Source organism: Colletes latitarsis, chromosome 13 (assembly GCF_051014445.1).
Source record: "Colletes latitarsis isolate SP2378_abdomen chromosome 13, iyColLati1, whole genome shotgun sequence".
Lineage (NCBI taxonomy): Eukaryota > Metazoa > Arthropoda > Insecta > Hymenoptera > Colletidae > Colletes > Colletes latitarsis.
In genome coordinates, this window is record NC_135146.1 from 9,406,055 (window position 1) to 9,428,309 (window position 22,255).

The following is a 22,255-nucleotide window of genomic DNA, read 5'->3' on the forward strand; positions in this document are numbered from 1 at the left end:
ACCCCTTGACCGACGAGACACCTCGTGGGAATCTCGTGAACCAATATTTATCGTTTCTATAAACTTTTCTAAACTTGGTTTTAGAACTCTGTGACAGAATATGATTTCTTAGTAAGTTTGGTTAGTTTCTTTACATTTTAAAATTCGTCCAACATAATTGGGCATGAGTGAAGATTATGCTGGAAACTCCAAGTAAAAATGTAGATTCGATTTGCTATTCAACCCCTCGACCGACGAGACACCTCGTGAGAATCTTGTGAACCAATATTTATCGTTTCTATAAACTTTTCTAAACTTGGTTTTAGAACTCAGTAACAGAATATGATTTCTTAGTAAGTTTGGTTAGTTTCTTTACATTTTAAAATTCGTCCAACATAATTGGACACGAGTGAAAATTATGCTGGAAACTCCAAGTAGAAATGTAGATTCGATTTGCTATTCAACCCCTTGACCGACGAGACACCTCGTGAGAATCTCGTGAACCAATATTTATCGTTTCTATAAACTTTTCTAAACTTGGTTTTAGAACTCAGTAGCAGAATATGATTTCTTAGTAAGTCTGGTTAGTTTCTTTACATTTTAAAAATTCGTTCATCATAATTGGACACGAGTGAAGATTATGCTGGAAACGCCAAGTAAAAATGTAGATTCGATTTGCTATTCAACCCCTTGACCGACGAGACACCTCATGAGAATCTCGTGAACCAATATTTATCGTTTCTATAAACTTTTCTAAACTTGGTTTTAGAACTCAGTAACAGAATATGATTTCTTAGTAAGTTTGGTTAGTTTCTTCACATTTTAAAAATTCGTCCATCATAATTGGGCATGAGTGAAAATTATGCTGGAAACTCCAAGTAAAAATGTTGATTCGATTTGCTATTCAACCCCTTGACCGACGAGACAGCTCGTGAGAATCTCGTGAACCAATATTTATCGTTTCTATAAACTTTTCTAAACTCGGTTTTAGAACTCTTACAGAATATGATTTCTTAGTAAGTTTGGTTAGTTTCTTCACATTTTAAAAATTCGTCCAACATAATTGGACACGAGTGAAGATTATGCTGGAAACTCCAAGTAAAAATGTAGATTCGATTTGCTATTCAACCCCCTGACTGACGAGGCACCTCGTGAGAATCTCGTGAACCAATATTTATCGTTTCTATAAACTTTTCTAAACTCAGTTTTAGAACTCTGTGACAATGATTTCTTAATTTATTTTCTTCAGATTTTAAAAATAGTGCGAGCCATGTAAAAGTATTTAAATTGCATATATAATAAAAACCAATATATTTAGAAAAGAATCTTCCACGTTTCTCTCGTCTATAACAAGCTAATAAAGTTAACACTTTGACTGCCACCATATGGGGTGACAAATTTACCATTATAACCCTAGAAAAATTAATTCCCAAGTCATTGAAGGAAATAAATTTCACTAGAATCTCTTACAGAACTAAATACTGAAACAAATTTTAGGTTAAGTAGTTAATGGTTTAAAATAAAAATGTTATTCTTGCAGAATATTATACGGGTCTGATCTGACATTAAAGGTATTAAGAAAAAAAGCTGAATGATTTCAATAATTTCAAAAGGTGTAAACGTATGTTGAAGCGATTCTATTCGAAACGAACGGTTGTTGGCCGTAGCTTGGGCGCGAAAATGTCGTCTAGGGAAACTGTCGTAGGCGAAATATATCCTGGCCGATAGGCTTCGAGTCGAGCAAGTCAGCCTGGTTGGCAGGTTCGAGGCTGGCAGGTAAAGTCGGTAGGCGGGCCGAGGTTCATTGACCTCGGCCTAGCGGCCGACTGGATAGCGGGACCATGCCTTCCCGATTCTCTACATTCTCCTTCTGTCTTCTGTAAACCTTTCTTTCTTATTTTCCCTCTATTTATCTCACTTTGTATTTACTTATTTCTATGGACGTTCCCCTTCTTGCGCCCCACCTGGCACAATGTCGGTCGAAGCGCCACCCCGCGTCGATCTTTCGAAAATGACCTGCCGCCCCGGCCGCGTCGTGGGTCGGATTTCGCTAAAAATTTCAGTATTTTAGACGTATGTATTTGAATTAGAAAATAATCGTATGGCTGGATGGTAGAATAACAGTATTCGTACGAGTTGAGGCTGGAATAAGATGAAGTAATGGCAAAGTAAATCGTCAAAGAGAAAATGAACTGGTTAAAGTTTACCAGCGAGCTGACATTAAGTGTTGCAATTCAGTAAACGGCAATCCAGAACCGCTAGATTCGCGCCATTCGAGCTCTCTTATAGTCCCATGGGTGAAAGTTGTAGTTTCCCACGCGATCGACCCATGAACGAATCAATGGGATCCCTGGGATTTTTACTGTACATACCGTCTCTATACGTATATGTACATTTACTCAATTGTTCATTCATTTATACGTTTTCATATTATTCTTAGATTTTACAACGCACGTTAGTATATTATTTAATTACCTCTGGTAATTAATACATATCTAATGTATATATATATGATGGGCTATAACCTGCAGTTCAGGTTATAAAATTAGACAATAAAACGACGCATATTCTTTTTAGGTTATATTTTAAGATTGCACGAATCGTTGCAAACATGGTACTGGAAACTATTCAACTGTTGAACAAAAGATGGCGTCCATGTTTGCCAAATGAGAAACATTTCCAACAATATAAATCTATTAATCTTGAGACCTGTATATATTTATACGTTTTCATGTTATGCTCAGGTTTTATAACGCGCGTTAGTATATTATTTAATTACCTCTGGTAATTAATACATATCTAATGTATATGTATGCTGGGCTATAACCTGCAGTGGAGGTTATAAAATTAGACAATAAAACGACGCATATTCTTTTTAGGTTATATTTTAAGATTGCACGAATCGTTGCGAACATGGCACTGGAAACTATTCAACTGTTGAACAAAAGATGGCGTCCATGTTTGCCAAATGAGAAACATTTCCAACAATATAAATCTATTAATCTTGAGACTCGTATATATTTATACGTTTTCATAATATTCTCAGGTTTTAAAACGCACGGTAGTATATTATTTAATTACCTCTGGTAATTAATACATATCTAATGTATATATATATGCTGGGCTATAACCTGCAGTGGAGGTTATAAAATTAGACAATAAAACGATGCATATTCCTTTTAGGTTATAATTTAAGATTGCACGAATCGTTGCGAACATGGCACTGGAAACTATTCAACTGTTGAACAAAAGATGGCGTCCATGTTTGCCAAATGAGAAACATTTCCAACAATATAAATCTATTAATCTTGAGACCTGTATATATTTATACGTTTTCATGTTATGCTCAGGTTTTATAACGCGCGTTAGTATATTATTTAATTACCTCTGGTAATTAATACATATCTAATGTATATGTATGCTGGGCTATAACCTGCAGTCGAGGTTATAAAGTTAGACAATAAAACGACGCATATTCCTTTTAGGTTATATTTGAGATTGCACGAATCGTTGCAAACGTGGTACTGGAAACTATTCAATTATTAAACAAAAAATGGCGTGCATGTTTGCCAACATGGAAAAAAGAAATATTTCCACACGTGCATGTTTGCCAAATGAGAAACATTTCCAACGATATAAATCTATTAATCTTGAGATCTATAGATAATTATTAATATATATTGAGATTTGTGTAAATATATGTACCTTTATGGGTTCCTCAAACATAATTTATATACTAATATATAATACACAATTTTATGGTGTTTTTTATCTAGTGTTATTTAGTGGAAATGTAAAATATCCATACGTTTTTCTTTTTAGAATTCTACCAACTCGCCCCAGAATATTTTAAGGCTTTCTCTCTCTAATGGAAACTAAATTATTGAATCTTGTAACGTTTCAACGCGTCAACTGATCACCTGTGACCAACACTATTTCATAATTTAGGCATTTTGAAGATATCAGGACGCTTATAAAATTCTAAATAAAATGGAAGTCGACGATTCGTCGAACTTTCCCAGCATGTAGCGGAATATGATAGAATGGAAAGGGTCAGGTTGCTGGAAGCTCGAACGATTGTAAGTAGAACTGCGGGTAAACGTGAATCGTCGGCAGACGACCTGGAAACCTTTACCAAGCAACATCGAGCCACGATCCGGAGAATATCAACGAGAAAGAAGGCGAATGCCGGGCCTCGCGTTGACTCTATTCAAGATTCCTGGCTTTTCTCCCCTCGACTACGTAGAAACACTCCTCCTTTCTAATTTACGACCAACGATACACGCCCGTTTACAGGATGCTAGCGATACAAAGTCATTTTGGTATCTCCATAGGTTCCCACAACCACCTCGAAATTTCATTTTTCTATTAACGGGCCATCACATTGAGTAGGAAGAGGGGGGGGGGGGGGATGAAATTTCAGGGGGATCAAAATTAAAATTTTATTTTCTGTTTTCGACAAACCCGTGTATTCAGGTGTACCAACCACCGTATATGTATTAGCGCTTGAAAGTTGCAAGGGAATCTGGCGAGTCGGATCAACGTACGATGGCTGCTGCCAGGCAATCGAGACGCACGTAAATAGGTGTGTCATTCAACCGTTCAACTTTATACCTACAGTATTTGTAGTACGTGTCTACAAGGCCACAAAGAGAAGAATGCTTGATTAATACTGTTGGTGAAGGGAGCTTCTTAAACGTCGTCCACGTTGTTCCACTTGTTACTCGTTATGGGTTCATTTTTCCTTCGAAACAAATTTTATTTCCCGTTTTGGGAACTAATAATAAACTCGAGATGCTCTTTACTGTTTTCTTTTCATTTTCTTTGCGTTCGAAGGGAGAGTTCTTTTTTATCGATAATTAGCTTGCTTATTCTATCGAAATGAATGCACTGTTGCATTTAGGAATTAATAGTGAATTCAAAAAGTTAGTGGAAGATGGTCTTTGCTAGTTTCTTTTCATTTTTTCTTGTATTGTAATAGGATTTTTTTTTTTTTATCGATATTGGGATCAGTCGTGGGGCGACATCTACGAAAAATTTGTGGAACTTTTGAATAGCTTTATCGAAGATAATGTAGATAACTTTCTAATTTCTTTAATTGAGTAAATAATATTCAGAGGTTGAAAAATCTAACCAGTATCGACAATACTTTGCACGACATCCTTGATAGGATTGAATTCGTCTCTTTTCGGTATTTAATGGAACAATTAAAAAAATTTGCAACGAAATATAATATAAAAATGAATTTCTTGATTATCTCGAAACCGAATTTTAATTTCAAAACGTATATTACGTTATTTTACAAGGAAAAATTAAAACAATTTGAAATGGGTAGAATCGAAGAAAGTAAGATTTCGTTTTGTTTTTTATTGCGATTAATTATGTTAGTCTGTTGCTTGAATTAACCTTCAAGGTTCGTTATAATTATTAAAAGTCGCGGTATTCGATTAGCATTTATTATGGAAATATCCATTAACTTTAGCAGGCTCTTTTGATAAGTATATTCGAAGACAATGTGTTTATCGGTATTCATATAATACGGTAGAAAAATTCGCGAAAATATCGTCGACTTTAGTGACTAAGCATTTCGTGTAAAGGAAGTAACTTTCTTAGTTTTAAATATTTAATAAGAATTGAACGTTGAAGTTGGAATTTTTAGTATCAGCCAAAATGGCGGGGGGCATTAAAATAAATTTAGAAAGGAAAGTTTATTATTATTGGTTCAGTCTTCAACTTTATAGAGAAAATTTACGAACCACATCGAAATATTTTAATTCTTGTTTTAAACTTTATCTGTTGCGAGGTGCTCACATTAGATTTTCGTAAACAATTTTTTTCTGGAAAATGTGCAGGATTTCGGGGGTATGTATAATAACCAAAAATGATTGTAATCGCCCCTATAACTAAATAGAATTTTTTTAGAACGATTTGAAATTTTTTAATTTCGTTAAAAAATTTCAGCAGCTACCTCCTCGTCGATATTTCTTAAACTTCCTTTTTCATTTTTAATAATTTTGTTTGACGCCTTACAGAAAAGTTGTCTAATACTTTTTTGTAGGTACCCATGAGTTCTATTCTAAAAAAAAGTTTCATTGAAATATATTCACAATTGTAGGAGTTATGGCTGTTTGAAAATTGGACCATATTTATTTGGGTTTTTCTCATTTTGCGAAGTCAAGCACCAACTTTTCGAATACTTTTGCGATTAGTACATATTCCCCATCAAAATACGCGTAGTTTGCTTTTTTAAATATTAAAATCGCCCAATCCGTTCAGAAGTTATGACGTTTTAAAAATTCGCATGAAAATTCGGGGAACCATTTCAGATTATATTTTCGGTAAACAATTTTTTTCTGGAAAATTCGTAGGATTTCGGGGGTATGTATAATAACCAAACATGATTGTAATTGCCCTTATAACTAAATGGAATTTTTTTAGAACGATTTGAAATTTTTTAATTTAGTTGAAAAATTTCAGCATCTACCCCCTGTCGATATTTCTTAAAACTTACTTTTTCATTTTTAATAATTTTGTTTGACGCCTTATAGAAAAGTTGTCTAATACTTTTTTGTAGGTACTCAGGAGTTCTATTTTAGAAAAAAGTTTCATTGAAATATATTCACAATTGTAGGAGTTATAGCTGTTTGAAAATTGGACCATTTTTATTGGATTTTTCTCATTTTGCGAAGTCAAGCACCAACTTTTCGAATACTTTTGCGATTTGTACATATTCTCTATCAAAATACGCGTAGTTTGCTTTTTTAAACATTAAAATCGTCTAATCCGTTCAGAAGTTATGACGTTTCATAGATTCGCATAAAATTTTGGGGAACCATATCAGATTATATTTTCGGTAATGAATTTTTTTATAGAAAGTGCGTAGGATTTCGGGGGTATGTCTGTTGACCAAAAATGCTTCCAATTGACCCCTGCAACTAAAAATAATTTTTTTAGTATGATTCGAAATTTTTTAATTTTGTCTAAAAATTTCAGTATATACTCGAATTTTTTTCTCGAAAATGGGTAGGATTTCTGGGATATGTCTATTCACCAAAAAAGATTGTAATTGACCCTCATACCTGAAAATAATTTTTCCAAAACGATTTAAAGTTTTTTTTTTCCGTCGAAAAATTTCACACCTTCTCGAATTTTTTTCTAAAAAGTGGGTAGGATTTCGGGGTTATGTGTAATGACCAAAAATGCTTGCAATTGACCCCTGCAACTAAAAATAATTTTTTTAGTATGATTTGAAATTTTTTAATTTCGTCTAAAAATTTCAGTATTTACTCGAATTTTTTTCTCGAAAATGGGTAGGATTTCTGAGATATGTGTATTCACCAAAAATGATTATAATAGACCACCGCAACCGAAAATAATTTTTCCAAAACGATTTAAAATTTTTTTTTTCCGTCGAAAAATTTCACTCCTTCTCGAATTTTTTTCTAAAAAGTGGGTAGGATTTCGGGGTTATGTGTAATGACCAAAAATGCTTGCAATTGACCCCTGCAACTAAAAAAATTTTTTTAGTATGATTTGAAATTTTTTAATTTCGTCTAAAAATTTCAGTATCTACTCGAATTTTTTTCTCGAAAAGGGGTAGGATTTCTGGGATATGTCTATTCACCAAAAATGATTGTAATTGACCCCCACACCCGAAAATAATTTTTCCAGAACGATTTGAAATTTTGGAATTTAATTGTTAATAACTTTTTAACGAAGCCTCCATCAACAAATTGATATTCTTGATTTTCGTCTTATTTTGGCCTCTAGAATCCCCCATTAAAATTTTTCCCAGGAGTGGTCACCCTGTATAGGTGACAGGATTTAGTACTGTAATACTAGAAAAATGAATCTTCATGTTAAGACGTCGAGGGAGATAAATTTGACAAAGTTACGAAAATAAGTACCGAAACAAATTTCAGGTTATGTACAACGGTGCAAAATAAAAATTATAATCTCGCTGAATATTATGCAGCTTTCATCTGGCAATGAGCGCGTTAACGCTAGATTTACGGGCATTGCTCTCACGTATATGTATTTATCGATACCTTTCATGTTGACGATTACCTCAAAATACGATTTTTCTTTTAATTAGAATATATATAATGCTTTATTTAATGTGTAGGTTATTGGTGAATAATAAGTCGAATTGTTTCTCTGTAATAACAAAGCTTTTATTATTTTGAACAAAATATTAATATAATAACTTAGACTAATTATTTATCCTACCTGTAATAACAAAGAAACAACATTCAATGCTGTTATTCACACCGTTGTTTCTTGATTAATTTTCTTATATGTAATTCGTTATGATTCTCTTGTAGTTGCTATGTCTTTTCACTTTGGCTTACCTTCTCGTACTAACGCCACCTGTCTATACATTAAATTAACTATCTAACTTATTGACCTATTTACGCGCTAAATTCAATATAACTAAGGATGCTTTCCTTACATGTATATTCATGCCATTGCATCAAATCCAACGTAAGTTGTTAAAAAATAATATTTACGCGTTCTGGCGATTTTAAATATGGACTCTGATATCCGTTAAATTTACGGCTTAACTTTTTAACGAAGCCTCCATCAACAAATTGATATTCTTGATTTTCGTCTTATTTTGGCCTCTAGAATCCCCCATTAAAATTTTTCCTAGGAGTGGTCACCCTGTATAGTTGACAGGATTTAGTACTGTAATACTAGAAAAATGAATCTTCGTGTTAAGGCGTCGAGGGAGATAAATTCGACAAAGTTACGAAAATAAGTACCGAAACAAATTTCAGGTTATGTACAACGGTGCAAAATAAAAATTTTAATCTCGCTGAATATTATGCAGCTTTCATCTGGCAATGAGCGCGTTAACGCTAGATTTACGGGCATTGCTCTCACGTATATGTATTTATCGATACCTTTCATGTTGACGATTACCTCAAAATACGATTTTTCTTTTAATTAGAATATATATAATGCTTTATTTAATGTGTAGGTTATTGGTGAATAATAAGTCGAATTGTTTCTCTGTAATAACAAAGCTTTTATTATTTTGAACAAAATATCAATATAATAACTTAGACTAATTATTTATCCTACCTGTAATAACAAAGAAACAACATTCAATGCTGTTATTCACACCGTTGTTTCTCGATTAATTTTCTTATATGTAATTCGTTATGATTCTCTTGTAGTTGCTATGTCTTTTCACTTTGGCTTACCTTCTCGTACTAACGCCACCTGTCTATACATTAAATTAACTATCTAACTTATTGACCTATTTACGCGCTAAATTCAATATAACTAAGGATGCTTTCCTTACATGTATATTCATGCCATTGCATCAAATCCAACGTAAGTTGTTAAAAAATAATATTTACGCGTTCTGGCGATTTTAAATATGTTAAATTTACGGCTTCCTTGAATCCGGTGTTAAAGATTCTGAAAAATCTGTAACATAGTCGTTGGTATTAATGTCGCACGGGTCTCGCGATCGCGAATTTTCTCATCTCCGTGGCGCGTCCGTGGTGAACGGAGGTGCATAGCGTCGTCGCGAGAGGGAGAGAGAGACGCGACGTAGCTTGGTAGGGGAGGGGAGAGGGGGTACGGTGGAAGGAGAGAGAGACGAAGTGCACCGGTCCGTACCAGGCGGTGCGCCCTGGTACCGACAGCGCGCCGCGCCGCGTCGCAGCGCGCCGGTGGACTTGGCCAGACTCGCGGAGGAGGGAGGAAGTCGGAGAAGTGCACTCGCCTACCTTCGTTCCTCGGTATGATCTTTTTTTTGCAACGATCCTCTCGCGGCGACCTTCTCTAGCCAAGAGGTTCCGTAGACGGAGAGAAACATCTCTCCGTCTACGGAACTCTGCAGAGGTGATTCGGGGACGTGCATTTCAGAATTATTCGCCCGTCCTCTTTGACCTCCAATCTTTCTACGATTATGTGCTTCAAAATTATTTAAAATACAGATAGCCCTCCTGCAACGCGGCATCCTGAAACACGGTTTCGCTGTAACGCGATTCATAAATTGCGAGAACCCTCCTATAACGCGATTAGAAAATTGCGAAATACTGGATAACTTTTGCTTAACATATTTAAAAACTAAATTATATTAAAATAATGAACTATAGTGGCTTTACATGAAAAAATATAAACAAATTATAATTTATTGAATTAAGGTTGCGTTAAATTAAAATAATATTTTTTGTTTTGTATTAAACATACATTTATATTTTTCATAAAAATTAAGTTGCTTATATAGAATAAAAAGAAAATATTTGTTTTTAATAAGTTTTCGGAATTCCCATTTTTATACTGGCTTTGGGTCTCATATAACACGGTTTCACACAACACGGCATCCTAATATATGGTTTCGCTGTAACGCGATTCATAAATTGCGAGAACCCTCCTATAACGCGATAAGAAAATTGCGAAATACTGGATAACTTTTGCTTAACATATTTAAAAACTAAATTGCTTTAAAATAATGAACTATAGTGGCTTTACATGAAAAAATATAAACAAATTATAATTTATTAAATTAAGGTTACGTTAAAATAATATTTTTTGATATTTTTTGTTTTGTGTTGTACATATATTTATATTTTTCATAAAAATTAAGTTGCTTATGTAGAATTAAAAAAAAATATTTGTTTTTAATAAGTTTTCGGAACTCCCATTTTTATACTGGCTTTGGGTCTCATATAACACGGTTTCACACAACACGGCATCCTAATATATGGTTTCGCTGTAACGCGATTCATAAATTGCGAGAACCCTTCTATAACGCGATAAGAAAATTGCGAAAGTTTTGTACGACACTGTACTACAGCACTGGATAACTTTTGCTTAACATATTTAAAAACTAAATTGCTTTAAAATAATGAACTATAGTGGCTTTATATGAAAAATATAAACAAATTATAATTTATTAAATTAAGGTTACGTTAAATTAAAATAATATTTTTTGTTTTGTATTAAACATACATTTATATTTTTCATCAAAATTAAGTTGCTTATGTAGAATAAAAAAAAATATTTGTTTTTAATAAGTTTTCGGAACTCTCCTTTTTATACTGGCTTTGGGTCTCATATAACACGGTTTCACACAACACGGCACTTTCTAGGAATCGATCTACCGTGTTATAGGAGGGTTACGTGTACTCGTCCAGGTATAATACAGTTTCTTAAATCATCCTTTGGCACTGGATTATAAATTTCAAACAATTGCAAAAGATCATTGCCAGGCTTGTTGAAATGGATGTGTAGAACCATAACTTATTGCGTTCTATTGAGTATAGCCGAGTAACGCCGAGAGAAAAATATGTGATTTATTTTATATTAAAATGGATTCATTCATAGAATTTGAGCGGGCTATAAATAACAAGGAAAAAGTCTTGGCTCTTCTTTTTCATCCTGCGTAGCATGTTCTGTTAATATTCTGTGATTAGTAGATATTGGTAGTACATATTGGTTTTTAAGAATTAGGTTAGGATTGGACTAATTTTTCTCTCGATGAAATCACGCTATATTCAAATTCTTACAAATATAACAATTTCTTAATTGAATTTATGTAAGTGCCAGATACAATGTATTTGGTAGTAAATATTAGATTTCAAGAATTAGGTTAGGATTGGACTAATTTTTCTCTCGATGAAATCGCGCTATGTTCAAATTCTTACAAATATAACAAATTCTTAATTGAATTTATGTAGGTGCCAAGATACAATGCATTGGTATTATACAGATACAATGTATTTGGTAGTAAATATTAGATTTCAAGAATTAGGTTAGGATTGGACTAATTTTTTTCTTGATGAAATCACGCTATATTCAAATTCTTATAAATATAACAAATCCTTAATTGAATTTATGTAAGTGCCAAGATACAATGCATTGGTATTGTTCAGATACAATGTATTTGGTAATAAATATTAGATTTCAAGAATTAGGTTAGGATTGGACTAATATTTTTCTCGTTGAAATCACGCTATATTCAAATTCTTACAAATATAACAAATTCTTAATTGAATTTATGTAGGTGCCAAGATACAATGCATTGGTATTGTACAGATACAATGTATTTGGTAGTAAATATTAGATTTCAAGAATTAGGTTAGGATTGGACTAATTTTTTTCTCGATGAAATCACTCTATGTTCAAATTCTTACAAATATAACAAATCCTTAATTGAATTTATGTAGGTGCCAAGATACAATGCATTGGTATTGTACAGATACAATGTATTTGGTAGTAAATATTAGATTTCAAGAATTAGGTTAGGATTGGACTAATTTTTCTCTCGATGTAATCACGCTATATTCAAATTCTTACAAATATAACAAATTCTTAATTGAATTTATGTAGGTGCCAAGATACAATGCATTGGTATTGTACAGATACAATGTATTTGGTAGTAAATATTGCTTTTCAAGAATTAAAAATGGTCCAATTTCAAACAGCCATAACTTCTACAATTGTGAATATATTGCAATGAAACTTTTTTCTGAAGTAGAGCTCATGGGTACCTACAGAAAAGTATTAGACAACTTTTCTGTAGGATGTCAAACAAAATTACTAAAAATGAAAAAGGAATTTTTAAGAAACATCGACAGGGGGTAGGTGCCTAAATTTTTCGGCGAAAAAAAAGATTTCAAATCGTTCTAGAAAAATTATTTTCGGTTGTGAGGGTCAATTGCAAACATTTTTGGTCAATAGACATACCCCCGAAATCCTACTCAGTTTCGAGAAAAAAATTCCTTACCAAAAATATAATTTCTGGAAAAAAATGTCTGCCCGAATTGTCATGCGAATTTTTAAAATGTCATAACTTCTGAACGGATTAGACGATCTTAATGTATAAAAAAACAAACTACGCGTATTTTGGTGGAGAATATGTAGAAATTCTAAAAATATTCGAAAAGTTGGTCCTTGACTTCGCAAAATGAGAGAAACCCCATAAAAATGGTCCAATTTTCAAACGCCCGTAACTCCTACAATAGTGAATATATTTCAATGAAACTTTTTTCTGAAGTAGAACTCATGGGTAGCTACAAAAAAGTATTAGACAACTTTTCCGTAAGGCGTCAAATAAAATTATCAAAAATGAAAAAGGAATTTTTAAGAAAAATCGAAATTTTTCGACGAAAAAAAAAATTTTAAATCCTTCTAAAAAAATTATTTTTGGCTGCAGGGGCCAATTACAATCATTTTTGGTCATTAGACATATCCTCAAAATCCTACTCACTTCCTAAACAAAATTCGAGTAGGTGTGAAATTTTTTGACAAAATTAAAAAATCTCAAATCCTTCTAAAAAAATTATTTTTGGCTGCTGGGGCCAATTACAATCATTTTTGGTCATTAGACATATCCCTAAAATCCTACCCACTTCCTAAAGAAAAATTCGAGAAAGTGTGAAATTTTTCGACAAAATTAAAAAATCTCAAATCCTTCTAAAAAAATTATTTTTGGCTGCAGGGGCCAATTACAATCATTTTTGGTCATTACACATATCCCTAAAATCCTACCCACTTGCTACAAAAAAATTTGAGAAAGTGTGAAATTCTTCGACAAAATTAAAAAATCTCAAATCCTTCTAAAAAAATTATTTTTGGCTGCAGGGGCCAATTACAATCATTTTTGGTCATCAGACATATCCTCAAAATCCTACTCACTTCCTAAAAAAAAATTCGAGTAAGTGTGAAATTTTTTGACAAAATTAAAAAATCTCAAATCCTTCTAAAAAAATTATTTTTGGCTGCAGGGGTCAATTACAATCATTTTTGGTCATTAGACATATCCTCAAAATCCTACCCACTTCCTAAAAAAAAATTCGAGTAGGTGTGAAATTTTTTGACAAAATTAAAAAATTTCAAATCGTTTTGGAAAAATTATTTTTGGCTGCAGGGGCCAATTACAACCATTTTTGGTCATTAGACATATCCTCAAAATCCTACCCACTTCCTAAAGAAAAATTCGAGAAAGTGTGAAATTTTTCGACAAAATTAAAAAATCTCAAATCCTTCTAAAAAAATTATTTTTGGCTGCAGGAGTCAATTACAATCATTTTTAGTCATTAGACATATCCTCAAAATCCTAACCACTTCCTACAAAAAAATTCGAGAAAGTGTGAAATTTTTCGACAAAATTAAAAAATTTCAAATCGTTCTGGAAAAATTATTGTCGGTTGCGGGGGTCAATTGCAATTATTTTTGGTCATTATACATACCCCCGAAATCCTGCGCATTTTCGAGAAAAAAATTCTTTACCGAAAATTTAATTTGGCGCCTAAATATTTCGACGAAAAAAAAAAATTTCAAATCGTTCTAAAAAAATTATAATTAGTTACAGGGGTCAATTACAATCATTTTTGGTGAATAGACATACTCCCGAAATCTTGGGAATTTTCCAGAAAAAAATTCAGTACTTTCGAAATTTTAAACGTTAATAACTGTTTAACGAAGCCTTCATTAACAAATTGGTATTCTTGATTTTCGTCTTATTTTGTCCTCTAGAATCCCCCATTAAAATTTGTCCCAGGATTGGTCGAACACCCTGTATATTAGTTTTTAAGAATTAGGTTAGGATTGGACTAATTTTTCTCTCGACGAAATCACGCTATAATTAAATTCTTGTAAATATAACAAATTCTCAATTGAATTTGTGTATATGCCAAGATACAGTGTATTATATATATATTGCAAATAAATAATGTATAATTGAGGAAAATATGTCCTTTGAATTCTTTTAATTTTCGATGTTTTCAAAATGGTCGTTAGAAAGATGTACGTATATCTGTAATCTGTTGACAATTGTACATAAAATCACACTGCAGACGTCTGTATTGAAAACTGGATGGAAAACATTCTCAGATTAAACACTGAATCGAGTTAAAGGACAGAGTTCAATCATAACTAGTTCGGTCATCGCCGAAGAAACAATTATCTATTCGACGCGTTGTCCAATTAGTCTTCAAACGAGATTCTATATTTACTATATGTATAGTTCTCACTACAATGATTGTAGAAACCGCAAGATACAGAGTGGAGCAAATTTTATTCGTGAACAGGAAATAAAAATTTGTAATTCATTCGTAAATTAGTTTTTGTCGGTTAATAAATTCTAATTTACGAATAAATTCAGGAACGAAACGTAAACGAATATTAATTTACGGATCAAACATTTTCATTTGTTATCTAAATAATAATAAAACAATTACCTTTGTCCATTCAAAGTAACAACTTCTCGAAAGTTTTTGTAAAATCACTTTCTCTCGTCCACGCGTACACACGAAGTTCTGGTTAATTGTTACCATAAAATTATACATTCCAGAGAATTCTTCGACACTTCAATCAAATTTAAGGGGGATTAAAAAATGTTTATAGCATTATGAAACGTACAACAACGATGGAAATATTAAGTTTGCAATATTTTCTCAAATATTTTTACTTGAATTTGATGAAAAAGAGGTTTCAGAACGTGGGAATATATGCATATCGTGTATTTCGGTAGAATGCAAATGCATCAAAAGCGAGGGGGGAATGTGGGTTTGTGACACAATACATATGATCGAATGCCGATCGATTTCGAAACTTGGGACAGGTTGGTGACGTACATTTCATTTTAATCCTTAATTGCTGACGCATAGTCAAGGTGGCCTCGTTGTATTTTCTTTCCCATATAGGAAAGTGGAACGGTGCTCTTGTTCGAATCTTCTGTACACGTTTGCAACAGAAACTAACCTATAATACGATTAAACATAACTAAGTTGCAATAGGATTATACATAACTAACCTATAATAGGATTATACATAACTAACCTATAATAGGATTATACATAACTAACCTATAATAGGATTATACATAACTAAGCTATAATAGGATTATACATAATTAACCTATAACACGATTATACATAACTAACCTATAACACGATTATACATAATTAATCTATAATAGTATTATACATAACTAATCTATAATAGGATTATACATAATTAACCTATAACACGATTATACATAATTAACCTATAACACGATTATACATAATTAATCTATAATAGGATTATACATAACTAACCTATAATACGATTATACATAACTAACCTATAATAGGATTATATATAATTAATCTATAACACGATTATACATAATTAATCTGTAATAGGATTATACATAACTAACCTGTAACACGTTTACAACAGAAACTAACCTATAATACGATTATACATAACTAATAATAGGATTATACATAACTAACTTATAATAGGATTATACATAACTAAGCAATAATAGGATTATACATAACTAACCTATAATACGATTATACATAATTAACCTATAACACGATTATACATAATTAACCTATAACACGATTATACATAATTAATCTATAATAGGATTATATATAACTAACCTGTAACACGTTTACAACAGAAACTAACCTATAATACGATTATACATAACTAACCTATAACACGATTATACATAACTAAGCAATAATAGGATAATACACAACTAACGTATAACATGATTATACAGAACTAACCTATAATACGATTATACATAACTAACCTATAATACGATTATACATAACTAAGTTGTAATAGGATTATACATAACTAACCTATAACACGATTATACATAACTAACCTATAATACGATTATACATAACTAACCTATAATAGGATTATACATAACTAACCTGTAACACGTTTACAACAGAAACTAACCTATAATACGATTATACATAACTAATAATAGGATTATACATAACTAACCTATAACATGATTATACATAACTAACTTATAATAGGATTATACATAACTAAGCTATAATAGGATTATACATAACTAACCTATAATACGATTATACATAATTAACCTATAACACGATTATACATAATTAACCCATAACACGATTATACATAATGAATTTATAATAGGATTATACATAACTAACCTATAATACGATTATACATAATTAACCTATAATACGATTATACATAATTAACCTATAACACGATTATACATAATGAATCTATAATAGGATTATACATAATTAACCTATAACACGATTATACATAATTAACCTATAACACGATTATACATAATGAATCTATAATAGGATTATACATAATGAATCTATAATAGGATTATACATAACTAACCTATAACACGATTATACATAACTAACCTATAATAACGATATACATAGAGGCCATATTAACTTGACACAATTAGCTTATCTAAGCTGCAGGGATATTTTCTTATGCTTTTAGCTTATAATTATAATGCAATAGGCGATACCGCGTATCAGTTGTGAACGTTGCTTCTGGGTATCAGTGTGATAACTAATAAACAGTGTCTTACGTTTCGTAAATATAGATTATTACTTCAATTACTGTAACATTCGTTTTCCATGATCGAAAGACCTAGTAATTTTGAATACTTCTTTATTAAAATAATAATACCCACGTTTTTAAACAATACCTTTTTTCTTTACACAAAATGTAGCTAGTCACATTTGTGACATTATAGGGAATGTGATCTAGTAATAAAATTGCGTAATATAAAGTAACTAGGGTATTTTTGGCCAAGTGAGGGTTAATGATTTCTAACTTGGGTTTAGGATGAAATCGAAGAATGTTGGCGATTCGTATAACGGGTGATCGGATAAATATAACCTTGTCCTAATTCTGTCATTGAATCTAGATTCTCTTGGGAGAACGATGACTCGAAAAAGTTCGTCGTTGAATATCGAAACGTGTGCGAACGTACGACCTTAATTTCGTTCAGTTACTCGATACGTTCACTTCCAGACTAAATTCGTGAAATGATCTATAAAATCAGTATGTTGTTTTTAGACAATTGGGGGTACTACTTAATCTAAAATTCTGGCATCGAAACAATCTTTGGAAAAGGAAGATTTCTACAAGTTAGATGAAAAGAAAATGGCGCGTGAGATCGAAAAGAACGTCGAGAAACGTTTTGGCGGGACGTGTGATCTTCGTTACGGTTATATCGATGCTTATCTCGAAGAAACCATTCGTTTTCTTCTCGAGGACACGTTCTCTGTTGGAACCGTGACTAGCAATACTAAAATATTATTGTTACTCCAGAAAATATCCTCATTCTCGTTGTTTGGATTATTAATATTACGAAAAACCGATGGAGCATCGAATGTCGAACGAATTTTTCATATATGTTGATAGTATTGTTGATACAGAATGCAATTAGTCATTTTCGCTGCTAGTAAATAATAAGTTTGTTTCAAATAGTATTTCAAATAACTCGTTGCTTGTTTTAAGGTTATTAAATTAAATACAATTGTGTTGTTTTATTTCATTGACACTTTCGATACGAATGTTCACTCTATCAGTGTCGGTAAACCATTTGTTATCGACCTATCGACTAGTTTTAGAATTTGGTCACCAGGGGCGCTGCAGGCCTGGTCACGTGGTTAAATCTAATCCACTTGTTCGTGAAAGAGTCGTTGAATTCACGATTAACGAATGAGAATTTTAAATTCATTCCAAAATTAGTGTTTGCTCCTTTTGGATGAGACAAATAAAGTTTATTAATTTAATAAAAGAATTCAAACATTGTTACGGATAAAGGTTAAACTTTACGAACGAATGTAAAATTATTATTTTTGGCCAACTCTCCGTTTTCAAAAAAGTGTTGCAATTTTGGAAATGGCTACTGTTGAGCAAAGTCATCGGAGAAGAAATGTTAGGCTCGTTATCCTTGAAAGGATGCACATATACGGAGATAGTATGCGTGCCAGGTAATCAATTCCAACTAGATTGTATCTGCTCCGTGTCAGTCGGTGCCATTCTACCTCCATTTTCCACGAAAAGCGTTTATTTTTCTTTTCAAGATTATATAAAATGTCGTTTTCTACGAAAAATGTTTCGTTCAACTTTTAAATACTACATAAAATATTTACGATATAGAAAGCTAATCTCAAACTCAGATTTTGTGTTTTTAAATTTCTTTGTGTGGTGAAAGCTAGATATTCGAATTAGATAACGCTGAGATTCTCGTTTACAATTAGTGAAAACTCGTGTTGAAATTTTGTAATTCGCGCGATTATAATTGCTTCCATGCATGCAGACTCGATCTGCCAACCGTCGTTTACTTCGAGAATTTCGTAGAAAGTCTGTATTGTAATATCTGTAATGTCATAAAACTGCGAGTCTTATTTTGCACTTGATAGAAAGAGTACGCAGCGTTTGTGTGTTTCGTCTATCCAACGCAAAATCGAACTCTCTACAGATGGCGTGCAAAATCACTAACAGTGATTTATCACAGCGATCACAAAATCACGATCACGCTCTTCACGACCGTGATCCGAAAGATGGCGTTGTAGTAGCCGTTAGTGTTCCGCTAACTCCCCTCAGTGGAAATTCAAAGAATTACAAACGCGCCAAATTTAAATTGTGTAGTAATGCAGTCTGTAATGAAAAAGGCTGCTTAATATTTTGTGCATTTCAAATGTCAAATTGTTTTAGTCGATTATTTAAATAAATGATAAGTTTGTTGCCACGAAAAAGAAATATTACTTAGGTGTAAAACACTCGCTTTAAAAATAAGAAAAAGTATGAAATCATCAGCAATGAAAATTCTTGTGTTCATTTATATGATAACATACATATTATACATTTATATACGTTTTTAATATGACAATTTGTATATATTTATATTATAAAAAAATAAGCTAGAATTTGAAATTACAAATAGGTTAGTTTTGCGTATATATAACTTTGTTGAATGTTAAAACTTATAAAACATTGCTTTTAGACCATATTATATTATAATACATATACAGTCTAAGGACATAATTCGTGAAAAGTGAAAAGAACGCTCTCCACCAATCAAAAGCGATCAGTAGCAGTTCACGCCATCTCTAGCTCATACTAGATTAGCTCATATTAATTATTGTTAATGTTTAAGGTTTTGTAACTTTGTATTGTTTCTAAAGTTTTATAGGTGACCATCTTTCGATTTCTCTTATATTCAAATGAAGTACCATTCTTCCACGAGAAAAAGGCACAGCGTGTTTACATCCCCACTCCTGTTGCAGTCTGTTGACTCGCAGGTATTGGTCGTAACCAATGACAACGATCGGTGACAGCCAATCAGCGACAGCCAATCAGCGGACTGCAGCAAGAGTAGGGATGTAAACACACTGGTGCCTTCTCGTGGAAGGACCATACGTTATTTTGATTAAATCAAAAGCAATCATCGCGTTTCTTTGGATAAATATAATTTATTTGTAGAATTTTCTAAATAAAGCAAAAAAAGAAAAGGATTCACGACTGGTTTCATCTTAATCCGTTGTTTTCGAATTGTTGTTAACTGCTTTAAAAACACTTTGTAAGGAATTTGTAGCATTTGACGTTTTTGGTTATTGGAATTTATATCAATCCAGCTATGATGATTAAGAAAAATTTTGTTGCTAGTATTGTAGTGTTTTTACTAACAGATGAAAATTTCTTTTCATTTTTCCAGCTGATGATAGCGACTGTGGAAACAACAGTTACAGATGTCTCAATGGCACCTGCATACCATCTACTTTGGTCTGCAATTATCAAAAAGACTGCGAAACTGCAGAAGATGAGTTCCAATCGTGTCGTAAGTATTGTTTTCCCTTCATTTTTTAACAGTCGAAATGAAATTTTACTGTTTTCACAGTTTTATTGTAGACTTTTATTTCTAATTTGGAAAAAATATTTATTTAAATTAGATACTATTGGGTCGTTCGAAAAGCAGTTTCGCTTTATTACCAACGGAGACGTTAATTGTATTTTTAACCAGCCAACTCTATTCTAAACTGTATTTTCATTATATATTTTCATAGCTGACACTTCAAGGCTTGTTTGTAAAATATTTTGTTTCTGTGCAATTGTGTTTCTTTGCCAAAACTTGTTCGCAAAATTTCGTTCCTGCAACTTTGATATCGAAGGTGGTCCATGTTTTGGAAGGCTAGTTAAAGCCGACGAAGACGAAATAAACATATTAGTTGAAGCAAACTGACGAATAACAACACAAGAAATCGTTAAGAGGTCAAATTGTTGAATTAGACCGTTTGTGATCGCATGAAACCACTTGGTTTCGTTTCAAAGCTCGACATTTGGGTTACACGATGATAATGCCAGACCTCACGCAAGTTTAGTAACTCGTCAGAAGCTATTACAGTTTGGATTGGGATGTGCTACCACATCCATTATACATGCTAGATCCCACACCATCGAATTATTACTTGTTGCAGCTTTTAAGAAATTTCTTAAACGCTAAAACATTTACTTAAAGTGGCGATGTCAAAAATCACTTGCATCAGTGTTTTATAAATAAAGATCAGAAATTTTACGTGCATGGAATCATGCTATTACCAGGAAGATGGCAAAAGGTGTTGGACCAAAATGAGCAGTACACGATTCAATAAAATATTTATATATTATAAGAAAATTGTTCCTGTTCACGAAGGAGAAAAACGAAATTACTTTTCGTACAACCCAATAACTCATAAATATTATTTATACAAAGTACAGTTAATCTTGGCCTCTAGAATCTTCCATTAAAATTTTTGCCAGAATTGGCAGAACACCCTGTATATCAGAGACAGATTACCCTGATCGATACAAGTAAAATCATCATTGTGGATAGAATAAACTATAGTTTGTCGATCAATTTAATTCTTGTTTTCCAGCACCGCCTGACTGTGATGTTGGACAGATCACCTGTGGCCAGTATATTTTTAATAAGACTTATTGTATTCCTCCTCATCAGCGATGTGACATGACTGTTGACTGTGTCGATGGAACTGACGAAGCTGGCTGTAGTAAGTAGTTTTATTGATTTATTAATCATTATCTAAACTTGGGTCCATATTATTTTCTAAACACTTGGTAGTACAGGAAATGTAATTCAATGAAATACAAATCTAGTGCTTCGAATTCAGTCTTTCATCGTCCAGTAACAACATTGTTTTATTGATAATACTATACGTACATATGAAATTCACGATGCTAAATTAATCACATTTCCTGTTCTAATGATACGGATATATAATATTCAGTATTTGTTGGCTCCATGAATCAAGCGATCTATCTATTTTCCAAAATAATTCTTTGCTTAGACGTTGATCAACAATATCTAAACTAAATTCCATATTACAATATTTATTCCATGGTTGGCCAGAACAAACTTCATTTTATTTGTTTTCAATTGTAGAAGCAACGATCTATAAACTAAAGCCCATATCATAATAATATTTATTCTGTATGA

At 32.3% G+C, this 22,255-nt stretch overlaps 1 protein-coding gene and 2 long non-coding RNA genes across 3 annotated transcripts in view; 1 reads left to right on the top strand and 2 right to left on the bottom strand.

The window, feature by feature from the left end:
* The window catches only part of Mgl (low-density lipoprotein receptor-related protein megalin), a 68,857-nt gene that overhangs the window by 11,142 nt on the left and 35,460 nt on the right, over positions 1 to 22,255 (top strand). The window contains exons 2-3 of the mRNA XM_076780907.1: positions 20,480 to 20,602; positions 21,678 to 21,809. Of these exons, the coding sequence (XP_076637022.1) occupies positions 20,480 to 20,602; positions 21,678 to 21,809 (255 nt within the window). The remainder of the gene's footprint in view (positions 1 to 20,479; positions 20,603 to 21,677; positions 21,810 to 22,255) is intronic.
* Positions 7,466 to 8,326, bottom strand: LOC143349486 (uncharacterized). The gene is made up of 3 exons (XR_013080921.1): positions 8,209 to 8,326; positions 7,887 to 8,136; positions 7,466 to 7,817 (listed from the first exon to the last, which is right to left on the bottom strand). It is a non-coding gene; the product is annotated as an uncharacterized LOC143349486 (long non-coding RNA).
* LOC143349487 (uncharacterized) lies at positions 8,332 to 9,291 on the bottom strand. Its single transcript, XR_013080922.1, has 3 exons — positions 9,067 to 9,291; positions 8,745 to 8,994; positions 8,332 to 8,675 (listed from the first exon to the last, which is right to left on the bottom strand). It is a non-coding gene; the product is annotated as an uncharacterized LOC143349487 (long non-coding RNA).